This window comes from Lissotriton helveticus, chromosome 10 (genome assembly GCF_964261635.1).
Source record: "Lissotriton helveticus chromosome 10, aLisHel1.1, whole genome shotgun sequence".
NCBI classification, from domain to species: domain Eukaryota; kingdom Metazoa; phylum Chordata; class Amphibia; order Caudata; family Salamandridae; genus Lissotriton; species Lissotriton helveticus.
In genome coordinates this window covers 167459977-167479192 of record NC_136071.1, presented here as the reverse complement: position 1 = coordinate 167479192, position 19216 = coordinate 167459977, and the positions used below count along the sequence as shown (strand labels likewise).

The window sequence follows — 19216 nt, the reverse complement described above, 5'->3', positions numbered from 1 at the left end:
GTATTCCTGCTTATGTGCCCCCAGGGATCTCCAAGTGCTTGCTGGCTTGCCCCCTGTTCTCCCTGAGGTCTCAGGGACATCAAAGACCCACTGAGCTGGTCATTTGTACCTGCTACCAGTAACAATGCACTTCCATGCAGGAGTGTATCTGTCACTGGTTGGCTCTTCTAAAGAGCATCCTTCCGTGAATTCCAACACTCCGCTTTCTAGGAGGGTGCCTTATCACCAGGAGTGTGGACTAATGCTCCGTACTTGCTGGTCCTCTCAGGCTAACAAGAGTGGAGGGTGTGTACGCCTCCTTTGCTAATCGTAGCGTTGCCAGAAGCATATGATGCGTGTCGAGCAATCTCTACTTTCTCAAAAGGTGGCAGGTGTGCTCCCCAGCGCAGCCCCCAGACAGGGAGACTGCGAGGTGCCACCTTGTGGAGTGAAGTGCCAGGCCCTCTATTGTTGCCCTCGCCACTGCCACTGCCCGGGGGAATCTCTCTTGCCAGTGGGAAAGCTATTGAGCTGAAGGGAGAAGACGCCGCAGTACCTGTGCCACTGAGAGACACCTCGTGAGACATGCATCCCGACCCCCTGAATCTGTCACTCCTGCCAATTTCAGGGCCGAGTTACCAGGGGTGAGTAGGACCAAGCAGGAGATACCCAGTCGTCCCCCACTTCCTGAGCAGGTTGCTATGCGTTCAATTCCACACTGCGGTCCTAGAGGTGGTGGAGGGACCCAGACTCTCTGCCCTTCAGAGTGGCTTTTGGGTTTCTGGAGAAAAGGCTGCATTGATCAGCCGCTGCACCATCCGATTGCGGGCAGCCTCCTGCCTCATTCTACACATGGGGAGGACTCCAAGGGTGGTGTAGTGCCGTATTTGAAAATCTAAGAAACGCTCATAAATTAACCAGCCCTGCTTTGGTCTTCTTTCATTAAAGGCTGATAGCTAGTGAAATATTGGGTTGATTTATGTCATTGTGACCTTGTTTTGTGCCAGATAACAAGGTTATCCTGATATACTGTGATAACTTGCAAAATACTTGTGCATAGCTTTGCACTAATTTGTGAAGATAACGAAAGCTATCTTTGTCCATGTAGATTTAAAAGAGAATGTTGTGCACTTCTGCAGAGTGTGGGTTAGGGTAACAAGTACTATTTTATGACAGTAATAATATGCACAGCATTGATGAAACATGTCATTTTGGTCTATGCACAATATAGTATATATATATATATATATTTATAAATCTTGTGTGCAGTCTCTTGTGGTGTATTCATTGGGCTACTGGTGTGAGTGTGTTGTGCAAACGCTTTGCACATTGCCTCTGTTGGTAAGCCTGCCTGCTTTGCGCCAAGCTATCAGGGGTGAGCACAGGCTATATCTAATGTTTAACTTACTTACCATGACTAGAGTGGTGGGTTCAGCCTGGTTTCGGTGCAAACCCACGCCAACTATAAAGCCCATTTCTAACAAGCACAGATGGATAGAGGACATAACAAGGAGAAATAAAAATATTTCTCACTACGCCTTGTCAGGTAGGCGCGCCATTTTGGTGCAAACCCATGTTTACAAGCCTTTGTAAATCTGGGTTTGTTTCAAAATAAATAGGTGGATATATGGGCATGGGCATGCCCATGCACCACCCATGTAACGCCTACCTGACACAAAGTAACTCAAGGCTGCTTTGGTTATTTGCTACACCACTCAAAGTGTATTTGCATTGCTTAGTAAATGCCAACAATGATTATGCGTCAGGGTTGTGCCACAAAGGTGGCGTGACCCCAGCACAAATTCAAATTAACATCTGGGCCTTAGTGTTGATGGTCCAGATGTACAAAGCCCATGTCACAAACCAACATGTGCAAACTGCACTACGACTGGGCTGTGATCTTGGCTTCAGTTTGCGATGGGACTGATCACAAAATATAGATTTGGAAAATCTTGCCTACCTAATAAATAATAATTAGGCTGGAGACGTTCTGCGACCCCAGTACTCACTACATTACCTGAGAATGCAGATTGTATGCCTGCAAGGGATGGCAGACCTCCATACTTACGCTCACATTCCCTGCATGCACAAAAATCTCGAATAACAACTCTGAAGCTGATTTTCAGAAGCTGCTTTTCAAACACTAACAAGTACCCTCGTATTTACTTTGAGAATTATTTGTCAGAGAATGCATTACTTCAAGCCTTCAAATTCTTCTTAGTACTCAGGACAGAATAAACTGTTAGCTCATATTCTCCATCATTGCTCACAAGGCTTCCTGCAAACACCCTCCTAAATATATAGTTCCAGATTTACTAACGCTTTGCGCTGGACTTGCGTCACAACAGTGATGCACCCTTGAGCAAAGGGTTTGAGTGGGACTTACTATCCAACACAAACCAGGATTTAAGTTGGATAGTTCCCCAAAGTAACACAAGATTGAGCTATGTGCTACTTTATGCCAATGGGGCGTTACATCCTTGCCACATGGGTGTTACCGCGCAACCACCTATGCATTTTTGGCGAAAATCCCGATCTACTAACATTCATAGATAGGAATTTGCCCTAAAACCTTTTGTCTCCTTGAGGCAGACAAGGAGATATGTATTAAATGTACACATGTGCTGCATTGTGCAATACACATACAAGGCAGGAGAAGTTTTTAAAGATATTGTTTGTTCTGAAATTATACCCTTCCTCCTCAAAACCTATACCTTAGAGAACGCACACACCCTTGTACTTGGTGCATGGCAGCCAAAAGTGCACAAGCGCCGGTGTAGAGGAGACATGTGCCATATCATAGCAGATATGGCACATTTTTTATACCTCTATTCAACTCAAGTCTTGCGTAAAATATTAGTAAATCATACACGTTTTACTTTACATCACTCTGCCTTTGCCCTTTCCATATCAGCTGTTTCTAGTCCAGCTCTGATATGTGGTTGACCAAGATGGATGATCTGTTACTGAAAGGAAGGTCTGGGGATGTTTGTCAGAAATTGCTGATATTTTGAATATTTCTATCCAGCATAATTTGTATTTCTTGATTTTCAGATGTTTCCAATTATAAAGAATTTGGGAGAAACCTTGGTAAAAAATGTTCAGAAAAAAACAGAACAAGATGAACCGTTAGATATGAAACTGTAAGTAGGAAATGAAAGCATGTTGGGAAATTGTGGTTGTGTGGCAGGGGTGCTGCAAATTGACCGAGAGTTGTCAGAGGAAAGGTGTAGTTTGTAACTGTGTTGTGAATTGAAAGGTTTGCAATAAAGTGATGAATTGTGATGGTCCTACGAGAATTGAAAGTGTGTAGGAAATATTGGGATCTAAGGCTGGGAGCAACATTGAGCTTTGTATGACTATTGAGAGTTGAGTGGGAATTGATGTGATTTGCTCAATGTTCTCTGAGGTTGATTCACAAAAGTATTTGTGCGCCTATCTTTTTGACTTACGGATGCAAACATAACCCACTACTCACAACGTTGGACTATCATGTCCCTCTAGGGTTGGGAGCAAGCATTTACAGATGCACCAGGGGCCATTTTTGTGATCCATAGCACTATTTATCTTAAATTTATTTCTATTTGTGTGCCTTGACTCCAGCTACACATATTGGTGTCAGAAAGAGCAAAATTGTCCCTTTCACATACAGTTCTCTATACTGTCCTTGAATAATTGGCCCATCCTTTGAGATGTTGTGCACTATTCCATTTGTTCATTGAACATAATTAAAGCTATTCACATAAAGTTCCAGATTCATTCTTCAGCAGTCTAAGGGGCTCCCTTAAAACCTCATCATTTCACATTCTAAATCTGTTTTTTGTGGTTAAAGTCCTGGCAGCCTGCCCCTCTGAAGTATTCTCTCTTCCAGGTTCAAGGGGCGAGTGCCACTTAATACTTTCAATTAATTACTCATTTGTTTACTCCTAGACAGACTTGGCCATGAACAGGGTTTTCGTAGAGTGGGTCTGTGCACACAAATCACGGTAAACACCACTCTTAGTGGAGAATCCACCCTCTCCGGGTTCTTACCCTAGTGGGGTCATTAACCACGCTCTGCCAGTTTGGGCATGATAGCAGTAAACCTCCTAAGCATCCTGTTCCATATCACTTTGAATAGTTTGGGTGAGAATGCATTCTCAGCACCCCTAGGGGGACCTGATACTGACCATTATCTCCAAACAACCACCCATCACCATGTCCTAATAATTCAAACCGATTACTCCTCACAGACTCAGGTGGTCTATGCTCTCTCCTACTCCTCTCAACTGAACATCATTGAAGCAGTGTCCCATCTGGGTGCTTACCCTGCTACCTGCAGGTGTACAGTTTTCTGAGGATGTTTGAGGCCTCAGCCTGATCAGAGCTTCAGAGCAACTAGAATCCATCTCACTTCTGAATAAGCAAACTGTTATATCTTATGTTCATTTATTATTCTGTTGTATTTTTATTTAATGTACCTTTAACAATGTTATGTTATTACTGCATCTTTCAATTAGATGTCACTTAGCAGTTTAGAATGTTGGGCTCTGGCTACTCAGTGGAAGCTGGAGCTGATGGAAGAAACACTCTGTTTGGATCTGAGTGCTGCACTTGTTTAAGAATAAATCTTATTCTTACCTATCATTACATCTCTTCATTTATTCGGATGCAACATAAATTTGGCGACGAGGTGGTCAAGTCAGCACTCTCTGAACCCATCGCTTTTGGCCTCTACAGAAGATCCTATCAGAATTTCAGTGTTTCTACAGTGATTGATTAAAGAATTGCTGACCTTTCAAGAAGACTATCATCAACCTTCAAGATAAGTCTTCATTCATTTCCAGCTTGATTTAAAAAAAAAAAAATTTAAGATATACATCTTTTAAAACTTAATTGCGCTTTTTAACTTAACTCTGCTGGGAGCACATTCATTAATCCTATCGATGCAGGCTCGTAACCTTTTTGAATTCTTAACTTTATTTAATTAGAGCTCATTATATTCATTTTTATTCATCTATCTTTACTTTGCCTTAGCCAGGGAGGCTTCACAAAAAGCAGCCAAGGATAATGATAAAAACAAAGATAAAATAGGGAAGAGAACTCGGCTGAGGATACCATGCTTGAGTCCTCTGAAGATGAGTTACCCCTCTCTTCTACCTCTCTGCAAGTTACAGAGCCGAAGAAGGCAGTTGTGGATCGGGAAAACATTTTAAATATAACTGCGCAATCCAAATTAGAAGCAGAAGTGCAAGCTTCTACCTTGGTATCTGTTTCAGAAACACCACCTCAGGTTGGAGAGGTTAAAAATAAGAGTGGTATTGGAGGAAAGGAGATAATGGATTACCCACTCTTTGCAAAGAAAACCACTCCGAAGTCTCTCCCCTCACAATCCCCTATAGCCCCAATTTCTGCTGCCACGCCAGCTAACATTGCACTGTCCGAAGACTCTGGTCTGACAAAAATGACTAAGACGCATTACCATGAACAGGGACCTGAACCTCTGCTTTCATCCCTACCGCAATCCCCCCTAATTTTCACAAATGAGATGGTAGATGAGGGGGATCCTGTGCAAGATTCTTCTCAAATACTGAGTATACAAAGCGGAGTATTTGGGGTAGAAGGAGTAGAGTGAGAAGATGTGCAGCTGAGTCCTAATGAGAGAAATATGAGTACCAACGTAGATCTACTGGCAGGAAAAGTCAGCCTCCCGGGATCTGAGGCGAGATATCAGCTAGATATCCGTGAAATGCTGAATTTGATCCTTGATGAGATTCGAGAAATAAAGAATAAGCAACAAGTGGAGATAGCTGCCTTACATCAAAGGATGGACAAATTTGAGGAGTCAATGTTAGCGCTCCCTAATAGACTACAGGAGGCAGAGGCAAGGATCTCTGCCCTTGAAGATCAAATGAATCTGGCCACGGGGAAGCTAGGGAGGCAGCCAAGAAGAAAAACTCTCTTGAAAAGAAGCTGGAGGAGCTTGAAAACCACTCTAGAAGATCAAATCTAAGGATCGTAGGGGTTCCGGAAGGAACAGAAGGCTCCAATACTATTCAGTGGGTTAATTCTTTTATTCAGCATACAGTTCTACCTGAATTTGAGGGGGATTCGACTATAACAAGGGCTCATCGAGTCCCGGCACAGCGCTTTGCAAATTCAACATTTCCAAGAACTATTTTATTGAATTTTGCCGATTATAGGATTAAGGAGAGGATTCTTTCTCGAGCCTATCAACAACGACAGTTTTCGGTGTCAGAAACAACAAAATGTAGGATCTTTTCTGACATGACAGCAGCAGCTGCAAGAAGGAGAAAAGAATTTGTTAAAATTTTACATCTATTTAAAGCAAATGGCGCCCAAGCCTCGATTGCACAGCAATCAAAGTTGAAGGTCCTGGTTAACGGAATTTTTTTCTTGTTTACTGACTTAGAAGAGGCACAATCTCTTCTTAAGGAGATTTCTTCAGGGGCCAGGGCCTGAAAAAATTAACCCATGGTTTTCAATGCTTACTCTTTCTGAGTTGTTTCTTTTCTTTTGTTCTCTTTCTGTCTTTCTTTCCCCTTTTGGGGGGTAAAAGAGGAGCGTTGTCTAGCGTTAATCGTAAAACAATAGCAAGAGTGGGGCGGCCCCAGATTAACGGGTCACTCAGGGTGTAGCAAGAGGACACCCAGAACAGAAGAAGTGGGAGGAATGTGGACAGCGTGGAAGGGAAGGGAGTTTCCACATTCCCGGGTAGGTCGGGGAGGGGGGGTAAATGCAGTAAAAAGGAACATGTGCAATAGGTATAGTATTTTCTCAATTTCTAATGGTAGGCACTTAACAAGGAAAAAAAGATGAAATTTAATACATGCAATATCCTGTCAATTAATGCTAATGGAATGTTAAATAAACAGAAGTACGGGCTCTTTTGAAATGGGTAATATCTCTTAAATCCCAGGTGGTCTATTTTCAGGAGACACATTTAAAGTCTAATGCCCCTAAGTTGTTTGTCCCGAGATACGTCACTAACCTTTCTGACATATTTTTCTTTAAAGAATGGAAAGGAGTTGATCTAATACCTCCTGATATTCGCACTGTAGCCTTTAACGGACAGGAGATTAACATGATGGGTTACTTTAACGATAGTCTCACCTTTGAGGATAGGGTTATTGAATCTAAGATCTATATAGCAAATAAGGGTTATAATATTCTTGGTTGGAAGGACCAAGGGAAATTTGGTATGGTATTAAGAACGGGTATTGACAAACCAATTTCTCTGGATCGCTCCAATAATGTGAATGCAGTGATCACTTTTTGTTTGTCCTTAGAAGACATAATCAATAAACATCAAAATGTCTTCTCTGACAAATTAGGTTCAGTTAAGGGTTTTGAACATAACATAATTTTAAAACGAGATGCCTTTCCGACTATTCATAAGGTTAGACATGTTCCCCTCAGTATTAGAGATAAACTTAAAAGTCGTCTTGATCAATTATGCAATGATGGGGTCATTGAACAAATTGATTCATCGCTGTCGATTTCTCCCATTGTAGTCGCTCCTAAAAAGAATTGTGACGAGCTCAGATTGTGTATTGATCTAAGGTCACTGAATAAAAATATTCAAATTGATTGTTTTCCCTTACCCCGTATCCAGGACATGTTGGCTCAATTAAAAGGTACGAAGGTCTTCTCCACCATAGACTTAAGAGCCGCTTACCATCAAATTGAATTGCACAATGAGTCTAAAGATCTTACTGCCTTTAATACGCCATTTGGTCATTTCAGATTTTTGAGATTACCGTTTGGTCTGGCTTCTGCGGCCTCAGTTTTCCAAAAATTAATGTACCAACTTTTTGGAGATGTCAAGGACGTCATAGCATATCAAGATGATATATTAATTTCTCCCAATACAGTACAAGAACATCTTTCTAAATTAGACCAAGTTTTAGGTATACTAGACAAGCATGGCATGACGGTCAAGAAACAAAAATGTAAATTTTTACTTGATCAGGTAGAATATCTGGGTCACGTCATCTCTCAAAGTGGCATCAGTCCTAAACAGGATTTGTTGAAAGCTATCCGTGAATGTGCTCGACCTGCTAACAAAGATCAGTTGAGTGAGTTCTACTCAAGGTTTGTTCAAAATGTTGCCCTGATTAGCGAGCCTCTAAGAATTTTAACTAGGAACAAGGCTAAGTTCATGTGGGGTAGTGAACAAACTTTAGCATTTGAGAAACTCAAGAATTTGATAATCACTGCTCCTGCTCTTAAAACTTTTAATGAGGAAAAGACTTCATACATTAAGGTAGACGCCAGTAATATTGGGTTAGGTGCTGTACTTAGTCAAATGGTTGATGGAAATGAGAATATTATTGCATTTGCGTCACGTCAACTCTCTTCTTCGGAAAAGAACTACAGCACAATAGAGAAAGAGTCCCTAGCTTGTGTGTGGGGTGTTAAACATTTTTCCACTTATGTTTAGGGCAGAGAGTTTATCCTAATTTCTGATCACAAACCACAAATTTTTATCTGGAATGATAAGGGGTTAAGAAATGCTAGTCCTAGGTTGGTTCGTTTGTTTTCTAAACTTTATGATTTTAATTTTGTTATGAGACACATCCGGGGTGGAAAAAACTTTAAGGCAGACTTTTTATCCAGGTGTCCCTTACAAGATTCTGAGTATGATACTGTGATTGATGACAAAGAAGTTGTGATTAGTCTGGTTGAAGGTTTAAGGTTGATGGAGAGCGTTGTGTCTCAATCTGATTGGGTAAAAGCCTCGGCAGAAGATTATTCTCAAGAAATTCTTATATCGTGGGATGGCCAAGAGAAAATCAGCTTGACAAAAATGTACTTCCTTTTTCCAAAGTTAAGGAGGAATTAAGTCTCGAAAACATTTTTGTTTTGAGAGGTTCCCTACTCATTCCTCCAACTTCGATTAGAGATAAAATGATTGCCCTGGCTCACAAAGGTCATGGGGGTATCACCAGCACAAAACAAAATTGAGGTTGCATTACTGGTGGCCTGGTATGGTTATCAGTGTGGAGACCTTGTTGAACAATTGTGCTGAGTGTACTCATGCTGAAAAGTCTTTACACACATCTAATTCTCCTTTATTTCCGGTTAACTTTCCCAAAAATCCTTGGGAGAAGCTAGGGATTGATTTTTTTAGGTCCTGTGGGTGGTTTAAATCAAGGTTTCAGATTTATTTTGACAATTGTAGATTACCACTCAAAATGGGTGTCTTTCAAATTTATGAAGGATCCCAATACTGAAAATGTTATTAAATTTTTGAAAAAACTGTTCAGATCTGAAGGGGTTCCTGCATATCTGGTTTCAGATAACTGTGTGCAATTTGTGTCACACGATATGAGAGATTTTTTGAGTATTCTTGGAATAAAACACTTAACTACAGCACTTTACAGCCCACAGGGAAATGGCTTAGTCGAAAGAGTGAACCGGGTTGTAAAAGATTCGGTTCAATTAGCCATTTCTTCAGGTCTGATTCTACAAGAAGTAGTAAGTGACATAATTTGGTCGTATAATAACATTCCCCATTCCACAACTGGAGTCACTCCCTTTGCTATGTTGCGAGGGAAAGAGTAATTTAATGAACTTTCTCCAGAATGGGTTGTGAGCAAAGCTCACTTTGGGAATGATGCACCTAATTTGGATGTAATCAAAATGAAAGTGGAAAATTATCAAATTAAGTCAAAATCTAGATATGATGAGGATAAACATGTAAAAAATGAGGAATTTTTTAAGTTAAAGGGTCTAGATTTTATCCGGAAACAACTATTGTTAAAGTAGGTAAACATTTGGTTATGGTTGAAGGTGGAAGATGGTGGAGTAACAGAAATGTTGCCAGAGTGAGAAATTCTGTAGAGTCAGATTTTATGGTACAATCTGACGACTCCTTCTATAGTCCTTTCAGTCACACAGTTGGTTCGTCATCCAAAGCCTGTGATTTATCTGTTCTAAGAGATGTTTCACAAGACAGTGGGCTGAATGTCTCACAAAGTTCTGAGTTAATTTCTGATGCACATGTTGAAAATGATTAAGTCTTTAATACATGAGGATCAGAGAGGCTTTATGCCAGGCAGGCAGTTAAATGAACTGACCCATCAAGCCATTGCTGCAATAGACTATGCTTCAGAGCAAAAAAAAACCTTGACTATTGTGGCAATCGATGCCGCTAAGGCCTTTGACCAGGTCCATTGGTTATATCTATGGGAGGCTCTGTCTAAGTTTGGCATTCCAGCTAATTTTATAGCATCCATAAAAGCGCTATATCATAGCCCTAAGGCCAAGTTCCTTGTAAATAATCTGCTAACAGATTGGGTTCAAATAACATGGGGTACCAGACAGGGTTGCCCCCTGTCTCCTTTATTGTTTAATCTTTATATAGAGCCTTTGGTTAACCAGTTAAGATCTGATACTCTGATTAAACCCTTCCAGATTAATGAGTTAGACCTGAGATTCGCACTATATGCTGATGACCTCCTAATGTATACATCTAATCCTGAGATATCCATCCACCGCCTATTTTATCATGCCGAAAGTTTTGGGGTGATCTCAGGATATAGAATTAATAAAGAAAAAACGGAGGTCATGCAATGGAATTATGAGGATAAACTTCCTGAATCAAAACCCCGGATAAGATACCTTGGAATTCATTTAGTTCAGAACATTGTAGAAACATCCAAGGTGAATTTGGATAGAGTTTACAAGGACATCTGTGGGACTTTACAACGTTGGTCTGGCCTACCATTAAACATCTTTGGAAGGGTTAATTTAATTAAGATGGTTATTTTGCCGAAGGTTACTTTCCTTTTTAATTCAATACCATTGTCATTTGATCCTAAAGATATTGCCAAACTACAGGGAAAAATCGGATCCTTCATCTGGAACTGCAAATCGCCCAGAATTTCTTTAAAAAAATTGCGACGGAAATTGAAAGCTGGAGGACTTGCCATGCCAGATATTTTGTATTATTGTCATTCTTTTCACTTTAAAAACTTCAGGTGCATGGCAGACAAAGCTGATACATCTTCTTTAGGACGGCTATTCCAGGCGTTACTACATGGTACCCCTTTAGGACAAGAATTCTTTTTGTTTAAATTTGGGGATCCAAGATTCTACAAGAAGGTTAGATTAAAGGTCCTAGGAACTGCCCTGAGAAACTGGGTGTTTGTGAGAAAGAAACTGGGTATTCCCTATTACACTCCCCAGGCCCCTATATGGGATTCGCCTGGGACGCCAGAATGTCTCAGAGACCAATGATCAATTCCTCTTAAAACAGCTGGTATTATGCAATGGCAGGACCTTACGGATAATTCCCAGCTACTGGGGTGGGATTCACTCTCCAAGATGACAAATGGAACTCTCACTAGATTCAAATATTATCAGCTATCTAGCTGGTGGTCTACCATTCCATGGGAGGTCACAACCAACCCAAAATTTGAATCTGTGATGAGAAAGGGTAGATGGAAAAAGGAGATTTCCTTTTGGTATGAGGCTTTAAATGAGAAGGATGAAATCTCAGAGAGTGAACTTAACAAACTTTGGGGAGGTATAGAGGACTTGCAATGTGATAACTTGTTAGCTTTATGGGGAGACTCATTTAAATGTTTAAACAAAGTGGTGAAATCTGCCCCCTTAAAGCGCAATCATCTGTTCACCCTAAACAGAGTCTACATAACTCCAAAAAAACTGGTTAAAATCACAAAGCTGGAATATAGTTGTCCACGTTGTAAGGCCCCTGCAGCAGACGATATACACAGGTTCGCAGAATGTCCAAGTTTGTTACCCTTTGGACTAAAATTGGACAATTCCTATCTGACGTACTAGGCATAAATATCGAGATCTCCCCTAGGATGATTTTTTTTGGGTTAGGGGCAGAATACCAGCTTCAGGATCTAATGACTAAATTTATATTTTACATAATTATTCTATCAAGGCGTGAAATCTGTAAGGCCTGGAAGTCAGAGAATGCCCCTACATTCACAGAATGTCTGAAACATATTATCTATGTGAGTGAGTCTGATATGGCGTGTGATAGCTCTAGTCAAGATAAGATCTGGGCGGCCCTTGTGGCTTGGCGGAACCGATGACAGTGTTCCTATGATTTCACCGGGGTACTGTTGGTGCTTGTTCTCCTGCCGAAGAAAGGGTCTTCAAGGTCGAAATGGTATGGAGTGGACAAAGCAAACAGCCATATCTAGAGCGGGGTTTTCGCCCTCCATCCCTACAAAGGTCATAATCCTCGAGATCCCGTGCATCGCAATGTAGGGAGGAGGTGATGCCCTAGCTAGAATACCCAATCTGGTATATGAGGAATGCAAAAAAAAAAAAGAGAATGATTCTATTGTTTCTCCGGATATGTCTAGTTCTTCTATTAGGACTAGATCTAGGTTAAAATCTACACCTAAGTATTTGGAAGATTATCTTACTTGAATTTTTTTGATTTTGCAAGGAGAGGAGGTGTGTTATATCTTATGTTCATTTATTATTCTGTTGTATTTTTATTTAATGTACCTTTAACAATGTTATGTTATTACTGCATCTTTCAATTAGATGTCGCTTAGCAGTTTAGAATGTTGGGCTCTCGCTACTCAGTTGAAGCTGGAGCTGATGGAAGAAACACTCTGTTTGGATCTGAGTGCTGCACTTGTTTAAGAATAAATCTTATTCTTACCTATCATTACATCTCTTCATTTATTCGGATGCAACACAAACCTCACTTCCCAACACTGCGCTAATACTAAGGTACCCTAGACTCACCCTGTGCTCTCACAGTCACCTCAACTAGTCATTTACCTGTTCTACCTAGAGCCACTCACAAGTCAGCAGCAGGAGTGCCCTAAAGCAGTGGCATCTGTTTGAATCCTCTGGGCCCAGCACAAAGCTTGAGGTGAATCCCTCACATAGATGATTCCGAACTCCTAGGGGATAATTTACCAGGTTAGGGATGACTCCAGGAGCTTTGGACCCCTCCTACACTAACACTGAGAGGGAAGCAGGTAGTGCTATACATTCTAAAACAGCCCTGGACTCAGTCTGTTCTTTGCTTGTCTTTTCTTGGGACACCTACCTGGCAGGGCCAAATGTCCTGTCCTCAATTCAGTGGGGGATGTGAAACCTCCACGCTGCCATGACATAGAAAACTCCCATATTTCTACGCACAGTGATGAACTGTGATGAGTGTAGGACAAATCCTGCATTTTTCCACCTCTGTATAATATGGTGTGCAACATCAAATCTTCTCAACAAACCCACCTGTCATATCCAGCAATTGGGCTCTGGGGAACAGTAGGATTGTCCTTGGCGAATTGCCTAGGATTGACTTTGGTGATTCGCTTACAAGTAGCTGTACTGCTTTTGTTGGTTGAGGGAGAGGAAAGATGTTTTTCTTCAGTAATAGTTATGTTAACTAAGCAGTATGCGATTTTGGGTTTTAACTCTGGTTCTATATGGTGGCAGAAGGATTTGTCTATCATTAATATCACTATGGGCTAGGAGATTGTGGTGTTGGATTGAGTTTGTGGGAAGCCACATGTCCATGTTAAAAATCATGGGCCAAAGCCTGCAGTACCAGGCCTGGTGCAACATAGTTTGAAAGAGGCCAAATCATTTTGGAAGGATGATCTCATCTTTTTTAGAGTTAGACTGGTGATTTTAATCTAGTATTGTACTCATTATTTTTTTTAACCATTCGGAAGGGAATTATTCTTATATATTGCATTTGAATTAAAAGCATTTTTTATTTCAAATATTCTTTTTTAGGTATAATATATTTATGTAAAAAAATCTGAAAAAATCCACTTGTTCATGCACAATAGGTTGTTCAGTAAGCCTTTTTTAGGCTCCCCCAGCGCTTTTCAAATCAGTTACATAACCCATCACCTTTATGGTACGAATGAATGTCCTCTTGATTTTCACTCTTCAAATGAGGGGGCATCTGTTGATTTCCATTTATGTGCTATTAAAGATTTTTAAAACCAATGATGTGAAATACTTACTGGGAAGAGGAGATGGGAAATTAGAGCAGATTACTAACCGAATAGGACTACTCAAACCAAAATTCTACCTCTTTGGACTGTACATACTGACTAAAAAGGAGATAATGATAAATAAACGTGTACACTCTCACTAAAGGGGCAATTGTCACTGTTTGGAAACCCCAGTAGTTACCAAGAGTACAGAACTGGTTGGAGCTGACAATTCATTGGGCAAGGAATGGATTAGACGTTATCAGAGTGGGCAATCAACAAAGATCTGGGTTAGCAAGAGCATACACAAACATGGGAGGACCTCCTGACTTTCTTCAGTGAAATACTGACACAAAGAAATGACAACCTCCTCACATGACTGAGAGACCCTTCAGGTACCCCAGAAGATGTGGTGGAACTCCATCCCCCCGCACATCAGAACTATACCGTCCCATGCGGAATTCAAGAGCCAACTCAAATCCTTGTTCCTTATCCGTTCCCTAGGTCGTGGGTAACTAGGATCAGCAAGCATCCCCAGAACTATGTGGTATCTCTGTATCCTATTACCAAGAAGTCCTGCTGTCCGAACTTTTCCTCCTTCCAAATTGTCTTTCGTTGATCTCCTTTACTTGTTACGTGTCTTGTTGTTCACCTTTTCATTCCCTTTACTGTAAAGCGCTCTGCTACCTTCGGGTCTTGTTAGCGCTATAGAAAACTTCTGAATAAAATAAATTCATCCACATAAGGCACATTGGGCCATGGAGAGTGGGTCCTAGTTCGAATTTTGGGGCATCCTCACATAATGGTCTAAAGAAATGGAATACAGTAGGAGCTTTGTAATAGGCTCCTTAGCCAATCCTTTTGGTCATCCAATACTTTCTTAGGTAGCCCAATTCTACCCGTCCCCACCCAATGTACCCACCAACCCACTAATTGCTAATTGAGATGTGTTAGAAATGGGGGTCTCTAGTTGGCAGAGGTAGGTACCTTTGTCCAAGTAGGGACCCTTCTTCCTAGTCAGTGTAAGGGGGATACACTTCTAAAATAACCCCTGCTCACCCCCTTGGTAGCTTGGCAAGAGCAGACAGGCTTATAGAGGCAGTGTGTAAAGCCTTTGTGCACACATTCAGTAATACAGTGAAAACCCTACAAATGGACACCACACCAGTTTAGAAACATAAGTAATCTTTATCTAAACCAAACACAACCAAAAAAGACAAAAATTCACAATAGAGTAATACAAATATGACTTTCAAAAGGTAGAAAGAGTTCTGTTCAAAGCCAATTGCAGATGCAACACTTTTCACACAAAGTACCTTGGATGCGTCACACACACAAAAGGGTCGCAGGGAAGGTGATGCTTCATTCCTTATACATAGGGAAGGTGATGCATCAGTTCCTTGCTCCGGGGGAGGTGAGCGCAGGCTCCTTACTGCTGTGCAGGGTAGGTGATGCATCGGTTTCTTACTGGAGAGGAGGTGATGTGTTGGTTTCTTACTGAGTGGGGGGGGGGTGATGCTTCGGTTTCTTACTGCTTCCCTCAGTGATGCAACAGACCTTGTGCCTCGATGCAATGTGTGACGATTTCAGGACAATGCAACGGTTCGTGCAGCCGCACAGCAGGGGCTGTGTCGAAATCAGTGCAGTGACCTTGGACTTTAAAGATCGGTGCACTTGATGCGGCGTGCAGCTATTCCTTGAGCTGTGAGCAGGCGATGCGCCGGTTTCTTTGGCAATACGTCAGAAACAAGTACAGATGCTTTGCTCTTCTCGTAGTTTCATTGCTTTTCCAGCTTCCAGCAGCAAAACAACCTCTAGAGGCCCAGAACAGCAGCAGGCACCTCATTGCAGGTCAACTCCCAGCAAGGAAGTGCAGGGGTGCTGATGGTGAAGTCTTTGTATCCCTGAGACTTACAAAACAGGAGGCAAGGTCTACTGCAAGCCCTTGGAGATCTTCCTCAAGCTGGGGGCACAGCAAACATCAAAGTCCTTGCCCTTTCCTTGGCAGAAACAGCCACGCAGGCCAACCCCAGACAGCAAACAGCACAGGGGTAGTGTTCCTCCTCAGTTTCTCCAGCTCTTCTCCTTGGCAAAGGTCCCTCTTGATCCCCAGAAGTGATCTAAAAGTCTGGGGTCTGGGCCCTTCCTTTTATAATACAAAATTATTTGTTCTCTGTGGCAGAGAAGCTCTTTTTCCCAGCTAAAACCAATTCTGTCCTCTCTGGTGCAGCTTCCTGGCAGGAGGTAAAGACAGCATTGTCCTTGGTAGACCAGGCCCATTCAGGTGTGAAATAAATCTCATCCGCCTACTCTGAATGAAGTCCAGGTCTATTCAGCCCAGCCCTGACTCCCCCTGGAAAGGCAGGACACACCTAACCACCCCCCCAAGTGGCTGTCTGAACAGAATGCACATCCCCAGCCCCTGTCACTCCAAAGCCAGACAGTCAATACACAACCTAGTAGAGGCACACTGGATGGTTAGGCAATGAAAATACCTACTTTCTAAAAGTGGAATTTTCAAACTCAGAAAGTAAAAATCACCCTCACTAAAAGATGCATCTTAACATTCTGAATTCAGGCATATCAAACTTTATTTTCGTATCATGTTCCCATGGGCAGTAATGCTAATAAGATGATATGAGCAAACTCCCCATCGTGAAAAAGGAAATTGGCAGTATTTCACTATCAGGACATGCCACACACACCAGGGCATGCCCTACCTTTTATATACACCGCACCCTTCCCACAGGGGTACCTTGGGCCTACCTAAGGGGTGACTTGTAAGAAAAGGAAGGGATAGGGCCTGGCAAGTGGATGCACTGGCCAGGTTGACACGGCAGTACTAGACTGCACACAGGCACTGCAATGGCAGGCCTGAGACCTTGTTGCAAGGCTGCTTGTGTGGGTGGAACAATCAGTGTTGCAAGCCCACTAGCAGCATTCGGTTTACAGGCCCTGGGCACACATGGTGCACTGTACTAGGGACTTAATAGTAAACCAAATAACCCAATCAAGGAATAACCAATCCATAATAACAATTTACTAAGGAAGCACTTGCACTGTGGCACTGATCATCAGTGACAATATGCCCAAAGCACATAGACCACCAAAAACGAAATCCTTCACACAGTAAAAATACAGGAGGCAAAGGCAAAAAATGCAGTGGAAACCTATGCCAAGGCTGCCAGGTCTAGTAAGATGCATGACCAATTGATGCTTTGTAATGTTACTGTTTCTTTTCTTATGGTTTCTGACATTGTCACATGTATCTCTTCAATATCTAACCTTATTTGCGGTGACAACTTACATGAAACTAAAAAAACTACTTAAAAAAAAGCAATGATGTGAAATACAGTGTGCTAGACCTGACAGCCTTAGGGTGGTTTTCCCGTCAACTTTTTTCCCTACCTCCTCCAGTTTTCGGACCTTGTTTTTGCTAGCTTTAGGACTATGTGCACTTTACCACTGCTTACCAGTGCTAAAGTGTTCTCTACCCCAGACATGGTAATTTTGGCTTATACCCAGTTGGCATATATAGAAATTAAAACAGTCCCTAGCAAAGTGCACTGCATATGCCCAAGGCCTGTAAATTAAATGCTACTAGTGGGCCTGCAGCACGTTTTGTGCTACCCACTTAAGTAGCCCTCTAACCAAGGTTCAAGCCTGCCATTGCAAAGCCTCTATGTGCAATGTACACTGCCATATCGATCTCACAAGATAAACCTCTTGCCAGACCTAACACTTCCCTGTGTACATTTAAGGCACCACTAAGGTATGTCCTGAATAACCCAGGGGGCAGGGGGAAATGAATTTAAAAGGCAGGACATGTATGCCTAAGTTTTACATGTCCTCATAGTGAAAAACTCCCAGATTTGTTTTTCACTACTGTAAGGCCTATCTCTCCCATAAGGCAACATTGGGATTACCCTATTAAATTTTTTAAATGTAATTCACAACTGTGAAGAGATGGACATTTCAACGTTGGTGTCTCTGAAATCACAATTTAACATCACAACTTATGGTGAAGTCGGATTTTAAATTGAAATAATAAAAATGCCACTTATAGAAAGTCAGCACTTTCTTAATGTAACCATTTGGCGCCTGCTGAAACATGGTTTATTAGTAGGTAGATACCTAATACTAGTAATAAGGTCACAATCACAATGTAAGGTCCAGTCAAAGTATTCCCTTTCTCAACCCTTGGTAGCTGTCTGTGAGCAGGCATGCTTAACTTAGGAGACAGGTATGTAAAGCATTTAAAAATGCCAATACATTAAATAAGTAAGACACAACACATAATAAAAATCCATCAACAATTTATAAAAATAGAACATATTTTTATGATCCAAATTACACCAAGGCGACAAAAACCCAATATAGGAAACCCGAGATATGAGTTTGCAAAGAATATATACTTTCTAGTGCTTAAAAGCCAAAAGTGCAAACTTGGGACATCTTGTTGTGCTAGACTGGGAGAAAGTCAAAGTTTCAGGCCAACTGCGATGGAGCGCGGGTCAGATACAATGTGCGGTAGGGCCCGGTCAAGTTTTTGCCTTCTGATTTAGCTACTTTTTTGGAGATTTTTCTCTTGACGTTGATTGGGTCTCCTCGGCAGGCCAGGTTTGGGTTTGATGACAGCAGCGTGCTACAGCAACTGCTTCACTCGATTCCTGGAAGTCTCGCCTAAGACTAAAAGCTCCAGAGCTTCAGCCGGCGACCTGAATTTCATGTTCTTTTGGGTTCTTGATGGGTCCACAACACCAGCCAAGGTTCCAGAAGCTCTGAGTTGCTCCTTTGAGAGTTGAGTCTACAGTTCCCACAATGGTCGTGGCCAAATCCTTTAAAGTCCAGATGAAAGGTCGTCAGCTGTGTTTCTTCTTGGTGGAGATGATAAGGGTGGATCTCCTTTAACCTGCCGCTTTCAGAGAGTCCATGCCTTAAACTTTTAATGCAAGGCAAGGTCCTTCTTTTGCTATAGTTCCAAAGTGTGCAGCAGGTGCAGTCATTCAGAGTGCAGTCCTCTTGGTGCAGGCCAGTGTTCCAGCAGGACTGTCCTTCTTCTTGTTTCTTCGGGCAGGGATCTCAGTTGCTGGGCAGCTCTCCCATATTTATCAAGGCTTCAAGGCTGGCAAGCATTAGGACACCCATGACTAATGGGGTGCAGGATGCCTCCCTCAATGATTACCACATCTCCTGAAGTGTGGCAAATTCTTGTCCCAGGAAAGAACTGTTGTTTAAAAATGAAAATGGAGAAAATCTCTGCTGTAGCTTAAGGTCTGGCTAAC

General features: G+C 41.8%; 1 protein-coding gene across 1 annotated transcript in view; it reads left to right on the top strand.

Annotated features, from left to right (window-relative positions):
* Positions 1-19216, top strand: part of LOC144786058 (cytochrome P450 3A21-like) — a 296250-nt gene that overhangs the window by 111066 nt on the left and 165968 nt on the right. Inside the window, exon 6 of the mRNA XM_078665004.1 lies at positions 3034-3122. Within this exon, the coding sequence (XP_078521130.1) occupies positions 3034-3122 (89 nt within the window). The remainder of the gene's footprint in view (positions 1-3033; positions 3123-19216) is intronic.